The sequence below is a fragment of the Diadema setosum genome, chromosome 11 (genome assembly GCF_964275005.1).
Source record: "Diadema setosum chromosome 11, eeDiaSeto1, whole genome shotgun sequence".
In the NCBI taxonomy this organism is placed as follows: domain Eukaryota; kingdom Metazoa; phylum Echinodermata; class Echinoidea; order Diadematoida; family Diadematidae; genus Diadema; species Diadema setosum.
In genome coordinates, this window is record NC_092695.1 from 36210279 (window position 1) to 36226927 (window position 16649).

The 16649-nt window shown below is 37.8% G+C and overlaps 1 protein-coding gene across 1 annotated transcript in view; it reads left to right on the top strand.

Moving 5' to 3' along the window:
- The first annotated feature begins 2570 nt into the window (after positions 1–2570).
- Positions 2571–16649, top strand: part of LOC140235462 (nck-associated protein 1-like) — a 35703-nt gene continuing 21624 nt past the window's right edge. Inside the window, exons 1-16 of the mRNA XM_072315489.1 lie at positions 2571–2744; positions 5404–5511; positions 6067–6159; positions 7259–7315; positions 7676–7818; positions 8684–8774; positions 9243–9380; positions 10226–10274; positions 10916–11072; positions 11822–11878; positions 12513–12609; positions 13302–13464; positions 14188–14279; positions 14941–15022; positions 15557–15761; positions 16116–16248. Of these exons, the coding sequence (XP_072171590.1) occupies positions 2634–2744; positions 5404–5511; positions 6067–6159; positions 7259–7315; positions 7676–7818; positions 8684–8774; positions 9243–9380; positions 10226–10274; positions 10916–11072; positions 11822–11878; positions 12513–12609; positions 13302–13464; positions 14188–14279; positions 14941–15022; positions 15557–15761; positions 16116–16248 (1776 nt within the window). The 5' untranslated portion in view covers positions 2571–2633. The remainder of the gene's footprint in view (positions 2745–5403; positions 5512–6066; positions 6160–7258; positions 7316–7675; positions 7819–8683; positions 8775–9242; positions 9381–10225; positions 10275–10915; positions 11073–11821; positions 11879–12512; positions 12610–13301; positions 13465–14187; positions 14280–14940; positions 15023–15556; positions 15762–16115; positions 16249–16649) is intronic.

Below are 16649 nucleotides of genomic sequence, written 5' to 3' on the forward strand. Positions count from 1 at the left end.
TGAAGAGTTTCTTAGTAACTGCACTTCTTGTTGAATTTTAATTTAAACAAGACGATCAAGAATTTTACATTAAAGGAACATTCCAGACGATTTTCATAATTTCACATCATGTAGTACATAAATTGACAACTCCATGTATAGATTTCTGGAATTTATTGTGGTTCTTGAGCAGAGAAACAATACTCTGAAAAACCTTAAACAAATTACACTGAACAAGGTTGATGACATAGGAGGCTCACATATTTCAGAAATGTAGCAGTGAAATTCTATTACAATACCGCTTGCTTGCAAGTTCACCTGTGTATAATCTATGCATGCCATCTTCTTTTGTTGTGCTTCCTTGAGCCCCATCTCATGCATTCTTATAGTGACTCTGCCATGTCATCATCCTTGTTCATTGCAATTTGTTCTAAATTTTGAAAATATTCTTATTCTTCATCCCAATTATCATAAATTCTGAAACTCTGTCCTCAGTATAACTAATTTTATAGTTGTTCAAATGTAAAAATCTGAAAATCATCCGGAGGTCTCCTTTAAAATACTAGATTGTTGAAAAAAATGTGAAAATAAATTTACACCACAGTAACACCAGTTGGTGTGGTCTCTTATTGAAGCTGGACGGGTGTTAAACCATTGATATTAACACCAGCAATATCAAATCAACACCATGTGGTGTCATTTCTGAATTAACACCAGTACAGTGTCAAATAACACCACGAAGTGTCAGGTGAACACTTTTCAACACCATCACAGTGCATTTTCTACACCTGTGGGTGTGGTCATTTATTAACACTTGATAGGTGTTAAGTTTAACACCCATGGTGTTAAATCTAACACCGATGTTTTTACAGTGTACAAGGGAAAGATAATGGGGTATGAGTTTTCTTCAATTTGTCTCCCTCTGTACAAATGAAATATGTTAGATCACAACTGCTAATTTACATTTTAACAAACATGTCAGGAAAAGCCTGGAACCAGAGGAAATCTTCAACCTGTCATCTCTACTGCTTTCCAGGCAGTGACATTGTACCCCCATCAGGATATCCTCCACCCACACCCCACCCTCCTGCTCTGTCACTGCGCCTACTATACATATTAACTGATCTAAATGAGAAATCACACCATTAGCACGACTAAATAAAAGAACTTAGTTTGTTCTTATTTTTCTTTGCAAATTGATAGATAACCATAGTATCGTCTTCTTTTCTAAATGAAACATTTTCAAACATTCAACCCAAAGCATGCACCAGATTGTTGACTTTCAGTCCTAAACATGCAACACGAGGCTCCATCAGTCGTGATCCCCCTCCCACCCCCACCCGCTCAGCATAGTTTGAGCAGTAAATAAGAAAATGACGCAACAATATTACGGAATTGATAGTTTTTTTTTTTGTGTGTGTGTATTTCTATTTGCGATTTCAACAACCAACGTTTTTTTTAATTTTTTTTTAATTTGCATTTTCTAGATATGCTATAGGACCTACCCAGGGCAGCCTCTCAGTTCTGGCGGCTTTCCGAGAGGGCCATCCTATTATTATTATTATTTTTTTTTTGATCTTATAAATTTCAATGGAATTGAAAACTTAAGTAATTACTACATGATATAGAGATATTGCCGAGTATAGGGTATAGGCCTATAGGCACCTACTAAACACAAAATCCAATGCGAGTCCCCTACTTTTTGCATTTAGTTGTTATAGGCCCTATTTAATACTGAGAGTGCAATGAACGGATTCAGCTTTTGTAAATACATGTATGCTTATGATTTTCGTATATACAACATATTATGTATCAATCTAGGATTGTTTGTTTATTTGTTTGTGTATTGTTTGTGTGTTCGGTTCGTCTAATCTGTATAGGTAGGGCGCCTATGTTTTGTATTGTTAGGTGTGCCCGATTGATACAAGCTGCTGTGTGATGCCACGCCCCTTTCAATATAAATGTTCATTGTAGCGATTTGGTATTGAAGTGTTGAAGGAAATAAACGTTACTTGAAATGAAAATTGTGGTCATTGTATGAGCATGGATGATGTATATTATACAGCCACTGGTGGTTTGTTTACACGCCTGTCTTAGTACTGTACCTCGGGGTTTCCCTTCACCCCCGCCGCAGTCAACGCTCCATAGCGGAACCCGTTGGTAAGGTTTGCACTATGATAACCCCTGTTATATTGTTGTGTACAATCGACTCGCCAACATCTTCCGCATTCAGAGATCTACCTGAAGCTAGCCGCTATATCGTGACGACAAAGTAATGGATTACTGAACTAAGTACAGAAAACAAGATGGCAATGTGACTTAGATAGCAACTTATGGGTGAAATAAACGTTTAAAATACAAAAATAAAATGCTACTACTTCAAACAGCTTCAAACAGATAAGACTAGAGAAAGGAACTTAAATTTTGTACGTGGAAATTAGCAGTGGATAATTTGCGATTACTTCCTGATCGAAAAATTATTGCTGACTTCAGTTTTGTCAATCACTGATCTATGAGTTGTTCTCACACATAGTGAGCGTGTTGTAGAGCGCCGAGCGAGCAGACCACACCTGTGTGCTGTGCGACACTGATGTTCTACTGGAGAAGTAATCGGCAAAAATCTCTGAAATTGATGATCGTTCAGAAACACCAACATGTCTGTCAGAATGCCAACCTCACAAGGGCAGCTGAAGTTGGCTGAAAAGCTGACCATTCTGAATGATCGCGGGGCGGGAATGCTTGCTAGGCTATACAACATCAAAAAGGTAAGTCCCCGCCGTCTACCTTTCTTTGCTTTGCTGAGTGGTTCGTGATGATGCTTGCCTGTGTAGGCCTACTGACTGTGTATGTGTCCGCTTCTACATACAGCATCCATCAGGACAGTAATCTGTAGTGTAGCTTCATAATGAAGGACCAAGGCCAAGGCCCACACTCAACACATGCTAAAGCCAGGGTACAGACTTTCCATGCTAGATATCAGTAATCTATTGAACAGTGCCTCCAACATCTACACCCAGGTTTCACACAGTTATGATTGCACTTATGAATTTGGGCACTTATCATTATGCCTGGATTACAAATGTTGGTAGAATGACTAGACTCTATCCTAGTAGGCCCTAGGCCTATTTCTATGACATGAATTTTAAACTGCGACCTGCCTGAATGCGTAACGTTAGACTTGGACATTGGTACTTGGTAGTGATCCTCCAAAAGACCCCAAGCGGAGTTTAACTGTGTAACATATAGATTCTATAAGGAGCGCCCCGGGGTTTGTAATTTAATTAATTTATGTACCTACAAATACAATCTCCACTAAACACACAGTATAGACCCCAGAGTATAAACGGTGAGTGAACAGTAACAGTACGTCATCAAGCTCGGGAGACATAACAAACGATATGTATCATTGTGTATGCAGTGACTTGAGGCTTTAATTTAGAAAGCAGCTGAATAAATTTAGAATCTAGACAAGAGGAGATAAGTTTTATTAGGCTGAATGTGCAAAATTTGTTGTAGAATTTTCCTTAACGTACATCATTAATAGTAATTGTAACAAGTCGGTGAAATGTGTATTTTTTCCGAAAAATGAAATTTTGTGGAATTCTCTTTATATTTTCCTTATAATGTATATTATTCTATGCACGTGCCATCACAAACTATACTTGGCACTTTCATAAGATGCTCAATTACATCTATGTAAAATTCCTGTATAATCATTGATCAAATGTTAATATAAATGCCATATCAGTATTTCAGTTTTACTGACGAAATGCAATGCTCTTCCATACATCTTGCAACTGCAGTTTGCACAGTGCTTCAAAAGAAGTATGATTTCTTTGTAACTGATTGACAAACTGCCCTCATCGATATAAATAAGCACTGAATTGATCAGTGTTTTAGTAGTAGCCATGATAAAAAAATAAAAAAATCATGGATGTACATACTCGATGCTTATTTACGTTGATGTAGGGCAGTTTGTCAATCAGTTGCAATGAAAACATCTCGACGAAGGAATTTTTTGAATAAGTATGATTTTACCAACATTATGTACAAATATTTGAATAAAACTATTTTTAATAAAAGGAAATGTTTTTACACTGAGTAGGGGAGCAATGTGTCAAATCAGCTCAAACAGTGCAATACATGTACACTTAAATGTATGATAATCATGACTGATGTAGCCAACTTTTGTGTATCCACTGTGGGTCCATCCCTTTTTTTTATTTTTTTTTTTATTAACTGTATAATGATCTATCTCCCTACTTATGCTCATGTTAAAGATAAAACATAGTTTCCATATGCTCATAGAAACTGGTGAATTTTGCTCTGAAATGGGCACATAATGCATAAGAATTGTGTGAAATGATAGCACTGTGATATTTTGATTTCAGTTGGATACATTCAATAAAAACATGAAATACAATGTATTTGCAAATATGTATGCCAGAAGTATTGCAATCTCAGGGCTTACCTGATCGTGGTTGCCATGTAATATTTCATAATCGATTACTGATCATAAATTGAGCCATACCCTCAGTGCCCATTGGTTTTCCTCGTGAGAGTGGATCTCATACATCTTGTTCAGAAATACTATTGCTAGGGCATGATCAATCATCAATTCATGTACTATACAAAATTCTACCTGCCCACAACCAAACAGGGAGGTTGCTTCAGGAATGACAGTTATTTTACTACAGTTTTTACTACAATTTTTACTACAAGTTAGTTTACACTTCTGATTTCAAAATACTTCAAAACAGCTCATTATTCTGGCAAATTGGATTAGCCAGACAAGTTTCTTGGTAGCCCCTTTCAATATATTGCAAGCAAATTCCAAATAGTAGAAGATGTATTTTGAGCCCTCCTGAGAACTAATTAAGGGAGGAGGTTATGTTTTCATTACCGTTGGTTTATTGGTTTGTTTGCCTATGTGCAAACAACTCAAAAAGTAGTAAACGAATTTGGATGAAACTTACAGGAAAGGTTGAAAATGACACAAGTAACAGATAATTGAATTTTGGTAGTGATCTTGGAATTTTTAGGGAATTTATGAAGGATTTTTGATATTTTGGCAGGTAGGGTCAATGAACTTGGGAGTTCAGGCTGCGTGTATTTGAGGTTTGCATGCGCGCACTAAAGTGTATGCTCTCATTTCTGCTAGGGCGAGGCATGCCGCGCAGCTTAGGGTTTATGACGTAACAAAAGGCTTCTCACTGGGAAATCGGGTGACTTTCAGCACGCATTTCACGTATTGAGTTGAAATCACTGATCTCTATGGAAGAACAAGATCAGTGGTGGAAATGCGCAGCATGTTTGGTGGAGATGTGCACTCTCAGAGTGCTTCTCTAGTTTACCTATAAGTCACAAATGGATGCTTTTGTGATGATCATGAAATGAGTTTGATATCTCTCTTACTTGCAACAGGCATGTCAAGACCCGAAGTCCAGACCAGCTTTTCTGTCAGAGAAAAGTCTGGAATCCTGCCTGAAAAACATAGTCAGGAAGTTTCCTCACACAGAAAAGAATTCTCATGTAAGTATCATGCACAGTGCCAAATATCCCTATTTTTGTTTAAATTAGAAACAAAGTGTTCATGAGGTTAAGCATAATGATAATGATAACATTTGAATGAGTTACATGTACATCATAATTTGACACTTAGCAATTAAACGAAATAAACACATACATTGTTTTGTCTTTCCACTGTAGATCAAAGCAACAATTTCATGTATGATGCAAAGCCATTGTAAATGTAGGTTAGTCTCCTTACTAAATGACAATGCAAATAATGGAAAGACTTATCATATAGGTTAGTATGCCCATGCATGAACTGTTCCTGTTTTGAGGAAACCGTTTTGTTTGTTCTCTCCAATTACTTCAGGTGATTAGTGCAGACTCCAGTCTGCAGTCAGCGCAATATGTACTCCCTGCATGTATGTGAATAGGAATTATTCCAAGTTTGTAATTTAAGGATCAACGCTCTAATGATCTTGTTGATGTAATGTACAATGATCTGCTGACCTCATATTCAGAGAATGCAATCCTAGAATGCTCACATGCTGTGTTCCCCCCCCCCCCCCCCAACAGGGTCAGTTGAATCCCATAGACCACCGGAAGGCAGAGATTCTCAAGGTCCTCAGCGTCTATTACATGACATTCAGAGACGTTCTAGACTACAAGGTAAGATTATGGGTGTCTCACAGAGAACAAAAGCAGAGGCTGATTGTATCTCCCTGTCCTATAGAGGTATAGTGGTATGTGGTATACTGCCTGGTTAGTGGTCATTAGATCATGGGTTCAAATCCCAGCCAGTGCAAATACAAAATGTCTGATTGTATAGGTCCCATAGAGGTATAGTGGTGATGTGGTATACTGCCTGGTTAGTGGTCATTAGATCATGGGTTCAAATCCCAGCCAGTGCAAATACAATATGTCTGATTGTATAGGTCCCATAGAGGTATAGTGGTGATGTGGTATACTGCCTGGTTAGTGGTCATTAGATCATGGGTTCAAATCCCAGCCAGTGCAAATACAATATGTCTGATTATATAGGTCCCATAGAGGTATAGTGGTGATGTGGTATACTGCCTGGTTAGTGGTCATTAGATCATGGGTTCAAATCCCAGCCAGTGCAAATACAATATGTCTGATTGTATAGGTCCCATAGAGGTATAGTGGTGATGCGGTATACTGCCTGGTTGGTGGTCATTAGATCATGGGTGTTCAAATCCCAGCCAGTGCAATTATGCTGATGAATGTCTGATGAATGGACATTTAATCATGAATGTCACCATCTTATCAAAACACATGAACTGAGTCTGAGTTTGGCTCTAAAAACACCTTCTGAATGGCTGTTTCTGAGGATTATTCCAAAAGATTTTGGAGAAAATGTATAATTAAGTGTAATGAATCAACAGTTTACACTGAGTGTAATGAAGACAATTTATTTTAAGTCTAACTTTCACAAAGCATTGCATCTTAAAGTACAAAGAAATCTGGTAGCATTTTGATAGGAATAAGCATAGATCGGGCAGCTGATTAAAACATCATACATTTTGTTTACATTATTTCATGTATTCAATATAATGTAGAAGAGTGAATAAAAATTGAAAAGCAGATAAAAGCCATAATAAATGAATAAAATGTTATTTGGTAATTGTTGTACAATGTATCTTGTATTCAGTATGATGTAAATTTCATTCATTGCAGATAGGTGTTCACTGCATTCTCTGCTTGCATTTCTCTGTTTATGCCAACAGTTTTATCTGCTTTCTTACAGGATCATGTATCTGAACTTCTTACCGTTATTGCAACGTGCAACACCAACCTGGACATTGTGAGTATATTTTTATGAATGAGGTGTGAACACACCCCCACTTGTGACCCTTCAAAACTCATCGTTTCATTTTCTGGTGGTTTTAAAAATGTTTGAAAAAAAAAAAAATTGAAAGAAATATTGCATGTGCTTGTTTCCATTCATATACCAATATCAGTCCATGTTCGTGTGTTTACTCTGTATGGGGACTTAAATCTATAAGACTTTGTTTCAGTGTACCAATGTGCCCATTTTCACTTGTGAAGTTGTGATGGATTAACAGAGGTTAGTGGAGAGATGCAATTCTGAAAACACATTTTTGTGGATTCAGAGGATTTCGGTAATATCCCTGGTGTCACTTCTGACCGTATTTTGCTGCAGACCTGCAACTTCGACATGACCAAGAACTACCTGGACCTGATAGTGAAGTATGTGTCCATTCTGCTGCTCCTGGCTAGAGTAGAGGACCGGAAGGCCATGCTGGGTCTCTACAACACTGCCTACGACCTGGCCAACCAGAGGAGGTGTGTGTGCATGAATTTTGCTGTCAGCTAAACTGAAGTTAGAAACTAGACTTTGAAATTTGTTAAGAGTGACAAATGAGGTGATTTGTTCAATCTGTGATTGGGGGCGATTGGATGTGTAATATTTTTAGATGTTCATCAAAGAGCAGATTTGGCATATAATCTTAATTTGCATATTGATGGTGACTTATAAAAAAAATGACTGTCATAGAGATAACACATAAAACAATGAAATTTACAAGGTTCATGTCACTTGATTTTTTTTTTTTTTGTTTAAAGTGATGATGTCATCAAATGAATTCATAAAAATCGATGACTCTTATTTGCAAAGCCAAGATGGCATCTAATCAAGGAGATGTTGTCTGATAAAAGGATTCATATGTCATTGTCTAGATTGTCTAGATAAGTGCAAAATATGAGAACAATAGGCTATATGAATGAACATTAACATGTGAATGTAACACAGTTGAAAAAAGTTGTGTGGGCAAGAAGTTTACAATATGAATGTTGATCAATCTCTCGATGGACATAGGCAAGTATGCATATTTACAACCAATAGTGGATGCAAACTTGTGTGAATTTTATCGCCATGAAGGGACTAAATGTGAGAAGAAACGGTAGACCATATTTTGAGGATGAAAAAAGAAATTACAATAGTTATATGATTCGTACTAAGAATTTTGTCCCCCTTTGAATTTATTTTGATGTATGAAATAATCAAAGGATCTTTATTTCAAAGTAACCCTGTCAGAATCTATTGTATTATGTATATGTGTTATATATAAGACAAAGGTTGTTTCGTCATGGTACATGGCGTTCAAAATGATCAATTGGTGAAGCACCATTTCTTTGCTCCATTCCGTAGTGAGCCAGCATTTGCCAGACTGGGCACCATGATCACAGAATACGAGCATCCGATGAAGAAGCTTGCCGAGGAGTTCATCCCTCTTGAAAGGGTGAGGGCAGTATGCTCCCTGGAAGATTGCAGTTTGCTCTTAAAGTGTGACAGTTAACACTCCTGTCATTGAGCATATTTTCAAGTGTATAGTCACTATGTTGAAATGTTTGCAGGATGTTGTACATGTAGATAACTATGAATCAGGAAATTGAAGCATGCGAGGCATCTTGTAGCATTTTCTTAGGTATGATTTTTCGTTTTCTAATTACCCACCACCAGATGTCTCCATGGATATTTTCTTCATATGCAAAAAAAGAAAAAAAAAATGCCTACTATAATCAATGTAAATGTTTAATTGAGTACATTAGTTTCTGCTTTATTTAAAGCTAAGTTAGACTACCTGGATTTGAGAGAATTTAAAGTGTTTGATGTATTTCGTGACTTTGAGATGTATGTAAAGAGTTTGTCATGGAATATTTTTGAAGCAGACTTATACTTCAATGTTCCTCACTGTTCTATCCCCCAGTGTGTAGCCTCTGCCCTGTTCTCCCTCCTACACCTGTACCCGAGGCGCAACCTGACTGCAGAACAGTGGCGCTCTCAAGAGATGCTGAGTCTGGTAGCCAAGCCTAACGTCCTCCTCAACCCCGCACAGAGTGAGACGGTGAGCATTTCTCTAAACATGTACTTATTTCTGTTAAAGGGATCATATAGTTTTGGTTGAGACCTAATTTCAGGTTTCTAACAATCAATTTTTGGTGAGATAATGACAAACCTCTTATGAAATATGAAAGATCATGTAATTCCATGAGGAATTCAATGTTTATTTGATGAAAATTGGTTTTGAAATGGCCGAGATATCCACAACAAAGTGATTCTAATAAGTGTGGGACCCACATTTTATTATGATCGCGTTGTTTTACTTTGTTTTTGGATGTTTCAGTCATTCCAAACCTGATTTTCATCAAATAAACTTTGAATTCCTCTTAAAATGGTATGCTCTGTATTATTGTTTTCTTGGTATTTCGCAAAAAGTTCAAAGCCCAATTCTCATCTCCACCAATACTGTACCATCCCTTTAATCTTGAACATGTCAAAAACCAGCACTGCTTCTATTCAGGTTGTGTATTTTATCAAATTGTGGGGTGTGGCTTACTGAGTTCGCTGATGGCCAACCAAATGGTAGTAGAAACTTTCTGCATGTGTTCGTGTGCCATAGCAGTGTGAATATTTTGTATGTGTTTTGTCAATTGAGCTAGTTGCAGTCATATTTTTGCATTGAGATACAGGTATTAGCATTTCCCACAATTCTTTTGATGCTATTAAAATTCTCCTTTTATTTTCACGGCACTGATGATACAGTGATGGCATAACTGAAAAAGTTGATTGGTCTATAAACTGAGGTAAAAGCTTCTCTCTCTCTCAGCTTGAACATAGAGGATAGCACCTCTCCTTAGGAGATGATTGCACTTTGACTAAGATTACAATATTTAATCTTTTTCACTACAGATGAGATGTGAATATCTGTCTCTGGACACTTTGGAAAGGTGGATCATCAGTAAGTATCAACAAACTATTGCTAGAAGCTAGTCAAATACTTCCCAAACCATTCAGTAATAACACACTTCTAAATTGTTTTGATGTTATGAAATATGGTATTGAATGGATCATCATTGTTTTTACTCTCTGTTCAGATACTCATGGACTTGTATGCTATGAGCCTCAAAACTTAAATAGATGACAATTTGTAATGTGATTTTTAACGGAACAGTGATTACTTTTTGTGTTCATTCTCCCATTAGCTATTTGGATTAGATAGATATTGATATGTATTTATTTGTTTATATGTTTACTCATGTATTCATTTGTGCATGCATCCCTAATTACCAAAAATGTTATTACTACTTATTGTAAGTGTGTGATCATGTTTATCACTGTCTAGTGACATGTTTTATAACAGAATCATTGTACTCTCTGAAACACTAGGTTTTTGTTTTAATGTGTTATCTTGTAAAAAATAGCATCATTTGAATGCTGTGGTCAATGGAAGGTGCTTGATTGCAAGTTATATTCACTAGCATTTGCCCTATGATGTGCAGAAATATGGTGCAGTGATTTGCATCAGAGCGATCATCATTGATTCTAACCATTCAAATGATAACTACCAACCTCCCCCCCCCCCCTTCCATGAATTCACAGTTGGGTTCATGGTGTGCCCCACCCTGCTGACTACCAACGAACGTGCCCTGGCCCTCTGGCGCCCCGCCCTGCAGAGCTCCTACTGCATCACTCTGTGCCGTGACGAAGTCCTGGTCTTCCACAAGTACATTGAGGTCTTCTTCAACTCCATCAAAGGGTGAGGAAAATTCCCTATGGTCTTCAATTCAATTGTAGCACCATGGGGTCTGTCACACTGTACAAGACTTTACATTACTGCATACACCAAATATTTCATGAACTTTTTGTTTTTGTGAATTTGTGAGTCCGGTGATATTTACAAATTCAAGAACACATGAAAATATTAGTTTTCACCTCAACATGAACGTGACATGCACACATACATTTCTCCGTTCAGTACTGTACTTCACAATCGTGAATTCAACCACTTGTGAATCACCGAGAAGTCTTGATTCGCGAAAAATTAGACCTGCTAAATGTATGGCATATAGAGTATTTAATGCATAAATACCCAGCTGACCAAACTTTGTGTTCCTGGTGAAGATGGCAAAAATATAACATTTGGCCCCAATTGTACATTCTTCAAAAAAGATATGACTACCTGCATTCCAGTCAACACCTTGTACTATATCACACAAGAGTGGCAGTAAGTCACTGGTAAAGTAGTCACAGTATGAGTTGTTCATAGGAGTAGATAACACTACTCCAAGGAACCCATGTCGTACATAACAATGTGGTGAACATGGTCCAACAGCATACCCCTCTGTGCCGTTTTCAATACACAATATCAAAGGACTTTAGGTGTTAGCGTTAACATTCCCAGTGTGGCTGGTGGCCAATAATCTGTGTACACTTATGTATTGAGGTAATTTGAGAAAAGTTAATGTCATCACTAGGTCATGTTGCATGTCTTTCTTTGTTTTGCAGATTCAGTAAGAAAGCAGCAGAAGTAAAGGATGCAGCTACTCATGCTCTGTCCAATGCGTGAGTCATATCACATCAACTTCTCATTTTTTAAGTTTATTAATGTGAATGTAAGTCATGTCACATCAAATACTTTAGATATTTTCTACTTTAATCATAGTCATTATCAGTTAAATCCAAGTCATGTCACATCAACAATTTGAAGCGTACTCAGTTTTCTGCTTAAATCCTTGAATAAAGAAGGGTGAGTCATCCTGTACATGAGCATTTGCCTACATGATACACCACAAAGAAAAGCATAGAACTCCCTGTTTTGTTTTGTTTTGTTTTTGTATTTTTGCGTTGTGAAAACTTCTTGTTTTGTACTCTGTGATTATGCTTAGCCCACAATCTTAGTGTACTTTTCTTTCTAGTGAATAATAAATGACTTTAACATGTAGAATACAATATTTTTGTTCTTCCCTTGCACCTTAATGATATGTATCAAAATACTGTCCATATGGAGCAGCAGAATCTTTTATGAACCTCACTTTTTTTGTATTTGTCAAAATAAACATACTCAGAAGTACTGCGTTTTCTTTTATAGATATAAAGCATGTCAAATTACTTACATTATAGTTCCTTGGAGTGTTGAATTACATCTTAAAAAACAAGCAAACACACAAATATGACATTTCTTATGAATCCTATGTAGCCCAAGCATGCACAAGGAGAGAAGAAAGTTCCTGCGTACAGCTCTCAAGGAACTGATTACCATCATCTCTGACCAACCTGGTCTTCTGGGGCCAAAGGTCAGTGGCAGCCATCTCATCTTCAGAGTCACTGCTATCACTCCAGCCAATCATTGTTTTTCCCTTCTTGAATTGAACTGAACATGAATGCAACATTTGGAGCTGTGAGATTATTAGTACTCTTGAGATTATTGTTTAGATATTGAATGTGAGGAAGTGAAAAGCAGGTGAATGTTAAAGTCAGGATGTGATGTCTTACAGAATTAGAAAATCTGTGTAAATATTCTTTGGTGTCAAAGGAGATGTCATAGAATGAAGATGATGACTCTTACCAAAAGAAAAAAGTGATGCTAGTCCCCTTTTTGTGCTTTAGTAGTCATTGTTTACTGCAGTCCGTGCAATGTGAAAAGGATGTTGTAGTGGTGGTCTTGTCAGTATTCCCAGTTAATAGTCTGCTATGAATTCAAAAGGAAAAACTCAGAGCACAATTGCACCACACCTTTCTAAAGTATCGTGGCAGCACCAAGGTTTAGCTCTTGATTTTCAAACTAGAAGTCCTGGGTTTGATCTCCTGGTGCACACAGCCTGTTTCTTCTTGCCCCAGCTATACAAGTGGGGTACGTACATGGCAATGTTAATGTGATGATGTCAGCAGAGGACTCATGGAGAGAAGTGCACAAATTAATGAGGCGATCCCGAGTTGTAAGAGTCCATACTATTATTACAAACTTTGCGTCTCTCTTTCCCCCCAGGCTCTGTATGTCTTCATGGGTCTCGCGTTTGCCCGCGATGAAGTCCTGTGGTTGGTGAGACACACTGAGCACCCCCACCCCAAGATGAAGAGCCGCCCCGTCCTGGAGGATCTCGTCGACCATCACCTCCCTGAGCTCCTCTTCTACATCGAAGAGCTACGAGGTGAAAGTTCAACTTCATGCCTCACAAAATTCTGCTTTACGTTGATACTCAATGCTAGACACTAACAAGAAGGTATAATGTGCAATTTTCCAGAGTTACATTGCTGCATTAAGAAACACTGAAATCAGATGTGTTGAAGGGCTTCCATTCTGATCACGCTAGATTGATAACATGATTGCATGGAATCTGAAGTTGCAAGATTTTTATTTCTACCGTTGATGTACAAATATCAAATGTAGGTAGCGTTTTTTTAGAAGAGGAATCTATACTGTTGTACATGTCAGCATGTAAAGTCTCTTAAACTTTATACCCCTCTCAATTGTACTTGAAAGTTATTTTATTAAAAAGTGTACCACTGGATGCTGAGTTATTTAAAGGACCTGCCCCCCCCCCCCCAAAAAAAAAGAAGAAAAAAAGAAGAAAGTGCAAAACAAAATCATAACAACATAAAACTGAAGAGAACAATAACAAAACTGAACTAAACAAAATAAAAACAAAGTTTCAATTTCGCGTCAAAAAATATGTATAAACAACAGACTTTACCTGCTATTTTCTGTAAGTTGACAATTGACTGCAGGACATTTTAAATTAATGGTGCCTTTAGATATATTGCCAAAACATTAAAATGTATTGGCCTATTTCTTCTGTTTCATTGAGTGAACTTATCTATCATTAGCTGCTTGTGTTGTTGAAAAGTGCATCATGTTTTCTTGTAAATTCTAGCTCTGGTGAAGAAGTATTTCTACGTGCTCCAGGACTACTACATCCAATACCTCAATGGCTACGATGCCATTGTCCTCAACAATATAGTGAAGGTGAGTTGAAATGGAGCTACCACCACTTTCAGGTCTGAAAAATTTACAAATGCTTCTTGTCTTGGAATGACTTCATGACTTGAAATTATGAATCGATGCTAGATTACATTTTGGTATTTGCCTAATTGTGCCATCAAAAGTTATGAAGAATTTCACATGTTAATGAAATATGAGTTATATTTTTCATCTGTATCTGGAGCTAAAAAACAAGGCAGAAGATGATTGGTTGGTTGTGTTTGAATACAGAAAGTTGTGATGCATAGTTGATATATTTAATGGGATGAGACAGTGCCTATGTCTTCTCTCTGGTCTGTGTGTTGATCATGAATACAGTGCACTCCTGTTATAAAGAACAGGGTTATAACAAAATTCCGGTTACAACAAAGTAAAAATTATGGCGCAATGTTATCCTCTCTACATATTTTTATTGTTTTTTTGTTCGGTTCTAACAAAATTTTGATATAACGAAAGTAAACTGCCGGTCCCCGAGGACTTCGTTATAATGGGAGTCCACTACATCTCCCCCTAAAGGAAGGCAATGTTGATCATCTCAAGGCAGACTATTAAGATTTAAGCATTGTTCACACCCGGGCTGAAGAAACAAGATGGCCAAGCCTCGATCTATTTCAATGCTTTTTATGATTTTTTTTTTGACAACCAGAGTCTGACGATGTGTCCAGAAGATGAGTCCATCATCCTTTCCTCTTTCGTCCAAATCCTGGAGTCCCTCAACGTCAAGCAAGGTCTGTTTCCATGGATACACATCATTGTAGTCTGTTATCAATCCAATTGGGCGCGGAAAGAGCTCTCCTTTTCACAACTTGCACTAGTCATTGTATTCTTGAATATAAAGAAAGAAAGGAAAGTGACTATCTCACATAGTTGTTCAGCCTGAACCTTTTGCTACCAGAGCTGAGTGACTTGCAATTTATTTGTGTATGATAAGAAAATAAGAAAGATTTAGGATTACCTAATACAGTTCTTCAGATGTACAAATACAAAGACTTTGTTAGCAGATAGCTGTGGAAACTCAATTTCAAACAAGAGACAGTGTGCATATCGCTAAAATCTATGTGAAAAAAGTGAAGAAAGAAATTACATGTACAGTGTATAAGATGGTTTGTGTTCACCAGTGCATTGTGTTTTGGTTTCTGTGAGTATTAAGTAATTTCTTAGTTTGGTTTGTTCTGTAACTGTTTTGATACATTGGATACACTTATGTACATTGGGCTGAACCAAATCAAGAATCATTATTTACAAAACCTCTGATTCCACAGTGAAAGAGGGCGCAGCCCCCGACTTCACTGGGTTCCGCCTGGACTGGTTCCGTCTCCAGGCCTACACCAGCATCAGCCGGGCCACGCTGGTCCTGAGTGACAACACGGAGCTGGCCAGGACCATGAACACCATCATCTTCCACACCCTCATGGTCGACGCCGCAGATGAGGTTCTCATGGAAACCTCCGACCTCAGCATCTTCTGGTGAGAAAGACTTGGCTCTTCCCTCGAAATTTCTGCCTCTGTCATGAAGTGCTGGACAGTGCTGCTGTTAAACTCAGTACCAAATAGCACAGTATGCTCTTGTGTAAATGAATGACAAAGGAACAGCATCACATGGACAGTATTTAGTGAATCATAATATGTGTTTTTGTCAAGCCGTGATGCATTTTTGTTGCATTTTTGTTACATTTAGCAGAGGAAAAAATTGCAATCATTCACATCAGCACTTTATCTCCGTGTAGGGTCCTGTTTGAATCCTGGTAGTTTCACTTGTCGTTGCCTTTCAGTGATATGCAGTTCTCCAAATTGATTTTCCTTTGGATTTACTATTGACAGCCACCATAGCCGCATCTTTGAGCGCAACTTTGAGATGGCTTTGAGCTATCCTACCCAGTCCCGCTTCTCCGTGGCTTTCCCACTCATCTGTGCCCACTTCATCAACTGCACCCATGAACTCTGCCCAGAGGAGGTAAGTGAAACTACTGAAAACAGCTTTACTTCTGGACAGGGCTAAAAGACACTGCTTCCATTTTATTTAGACACATTTCCTCCTCTTGACAGAAATATGTTTTTGTCTGTAGGGATAGTGTGTAGGCTTTCTCCCTGGAAAGGAGTTTTGCTAGGATATACATTGTAAGTTAACTGCTGCTTTGTATTCATATCAGGTGGAATTGATTACTGTATCCAGCTGCGTGTGCCTTTAGGAGCTGAGAATCAAGCCACTTTGTCATTCTCCATATAAATCCCCATCGCTTCTTTTTGTTGCATTCACAAGTTTGTCCATCCCCAAGTGTGTCATTGTTTATCGGGAGCAGAAATCGTTCACTCAGACGCTGCAGTAACTCTGTTATTGATAGCAATATTTGATCC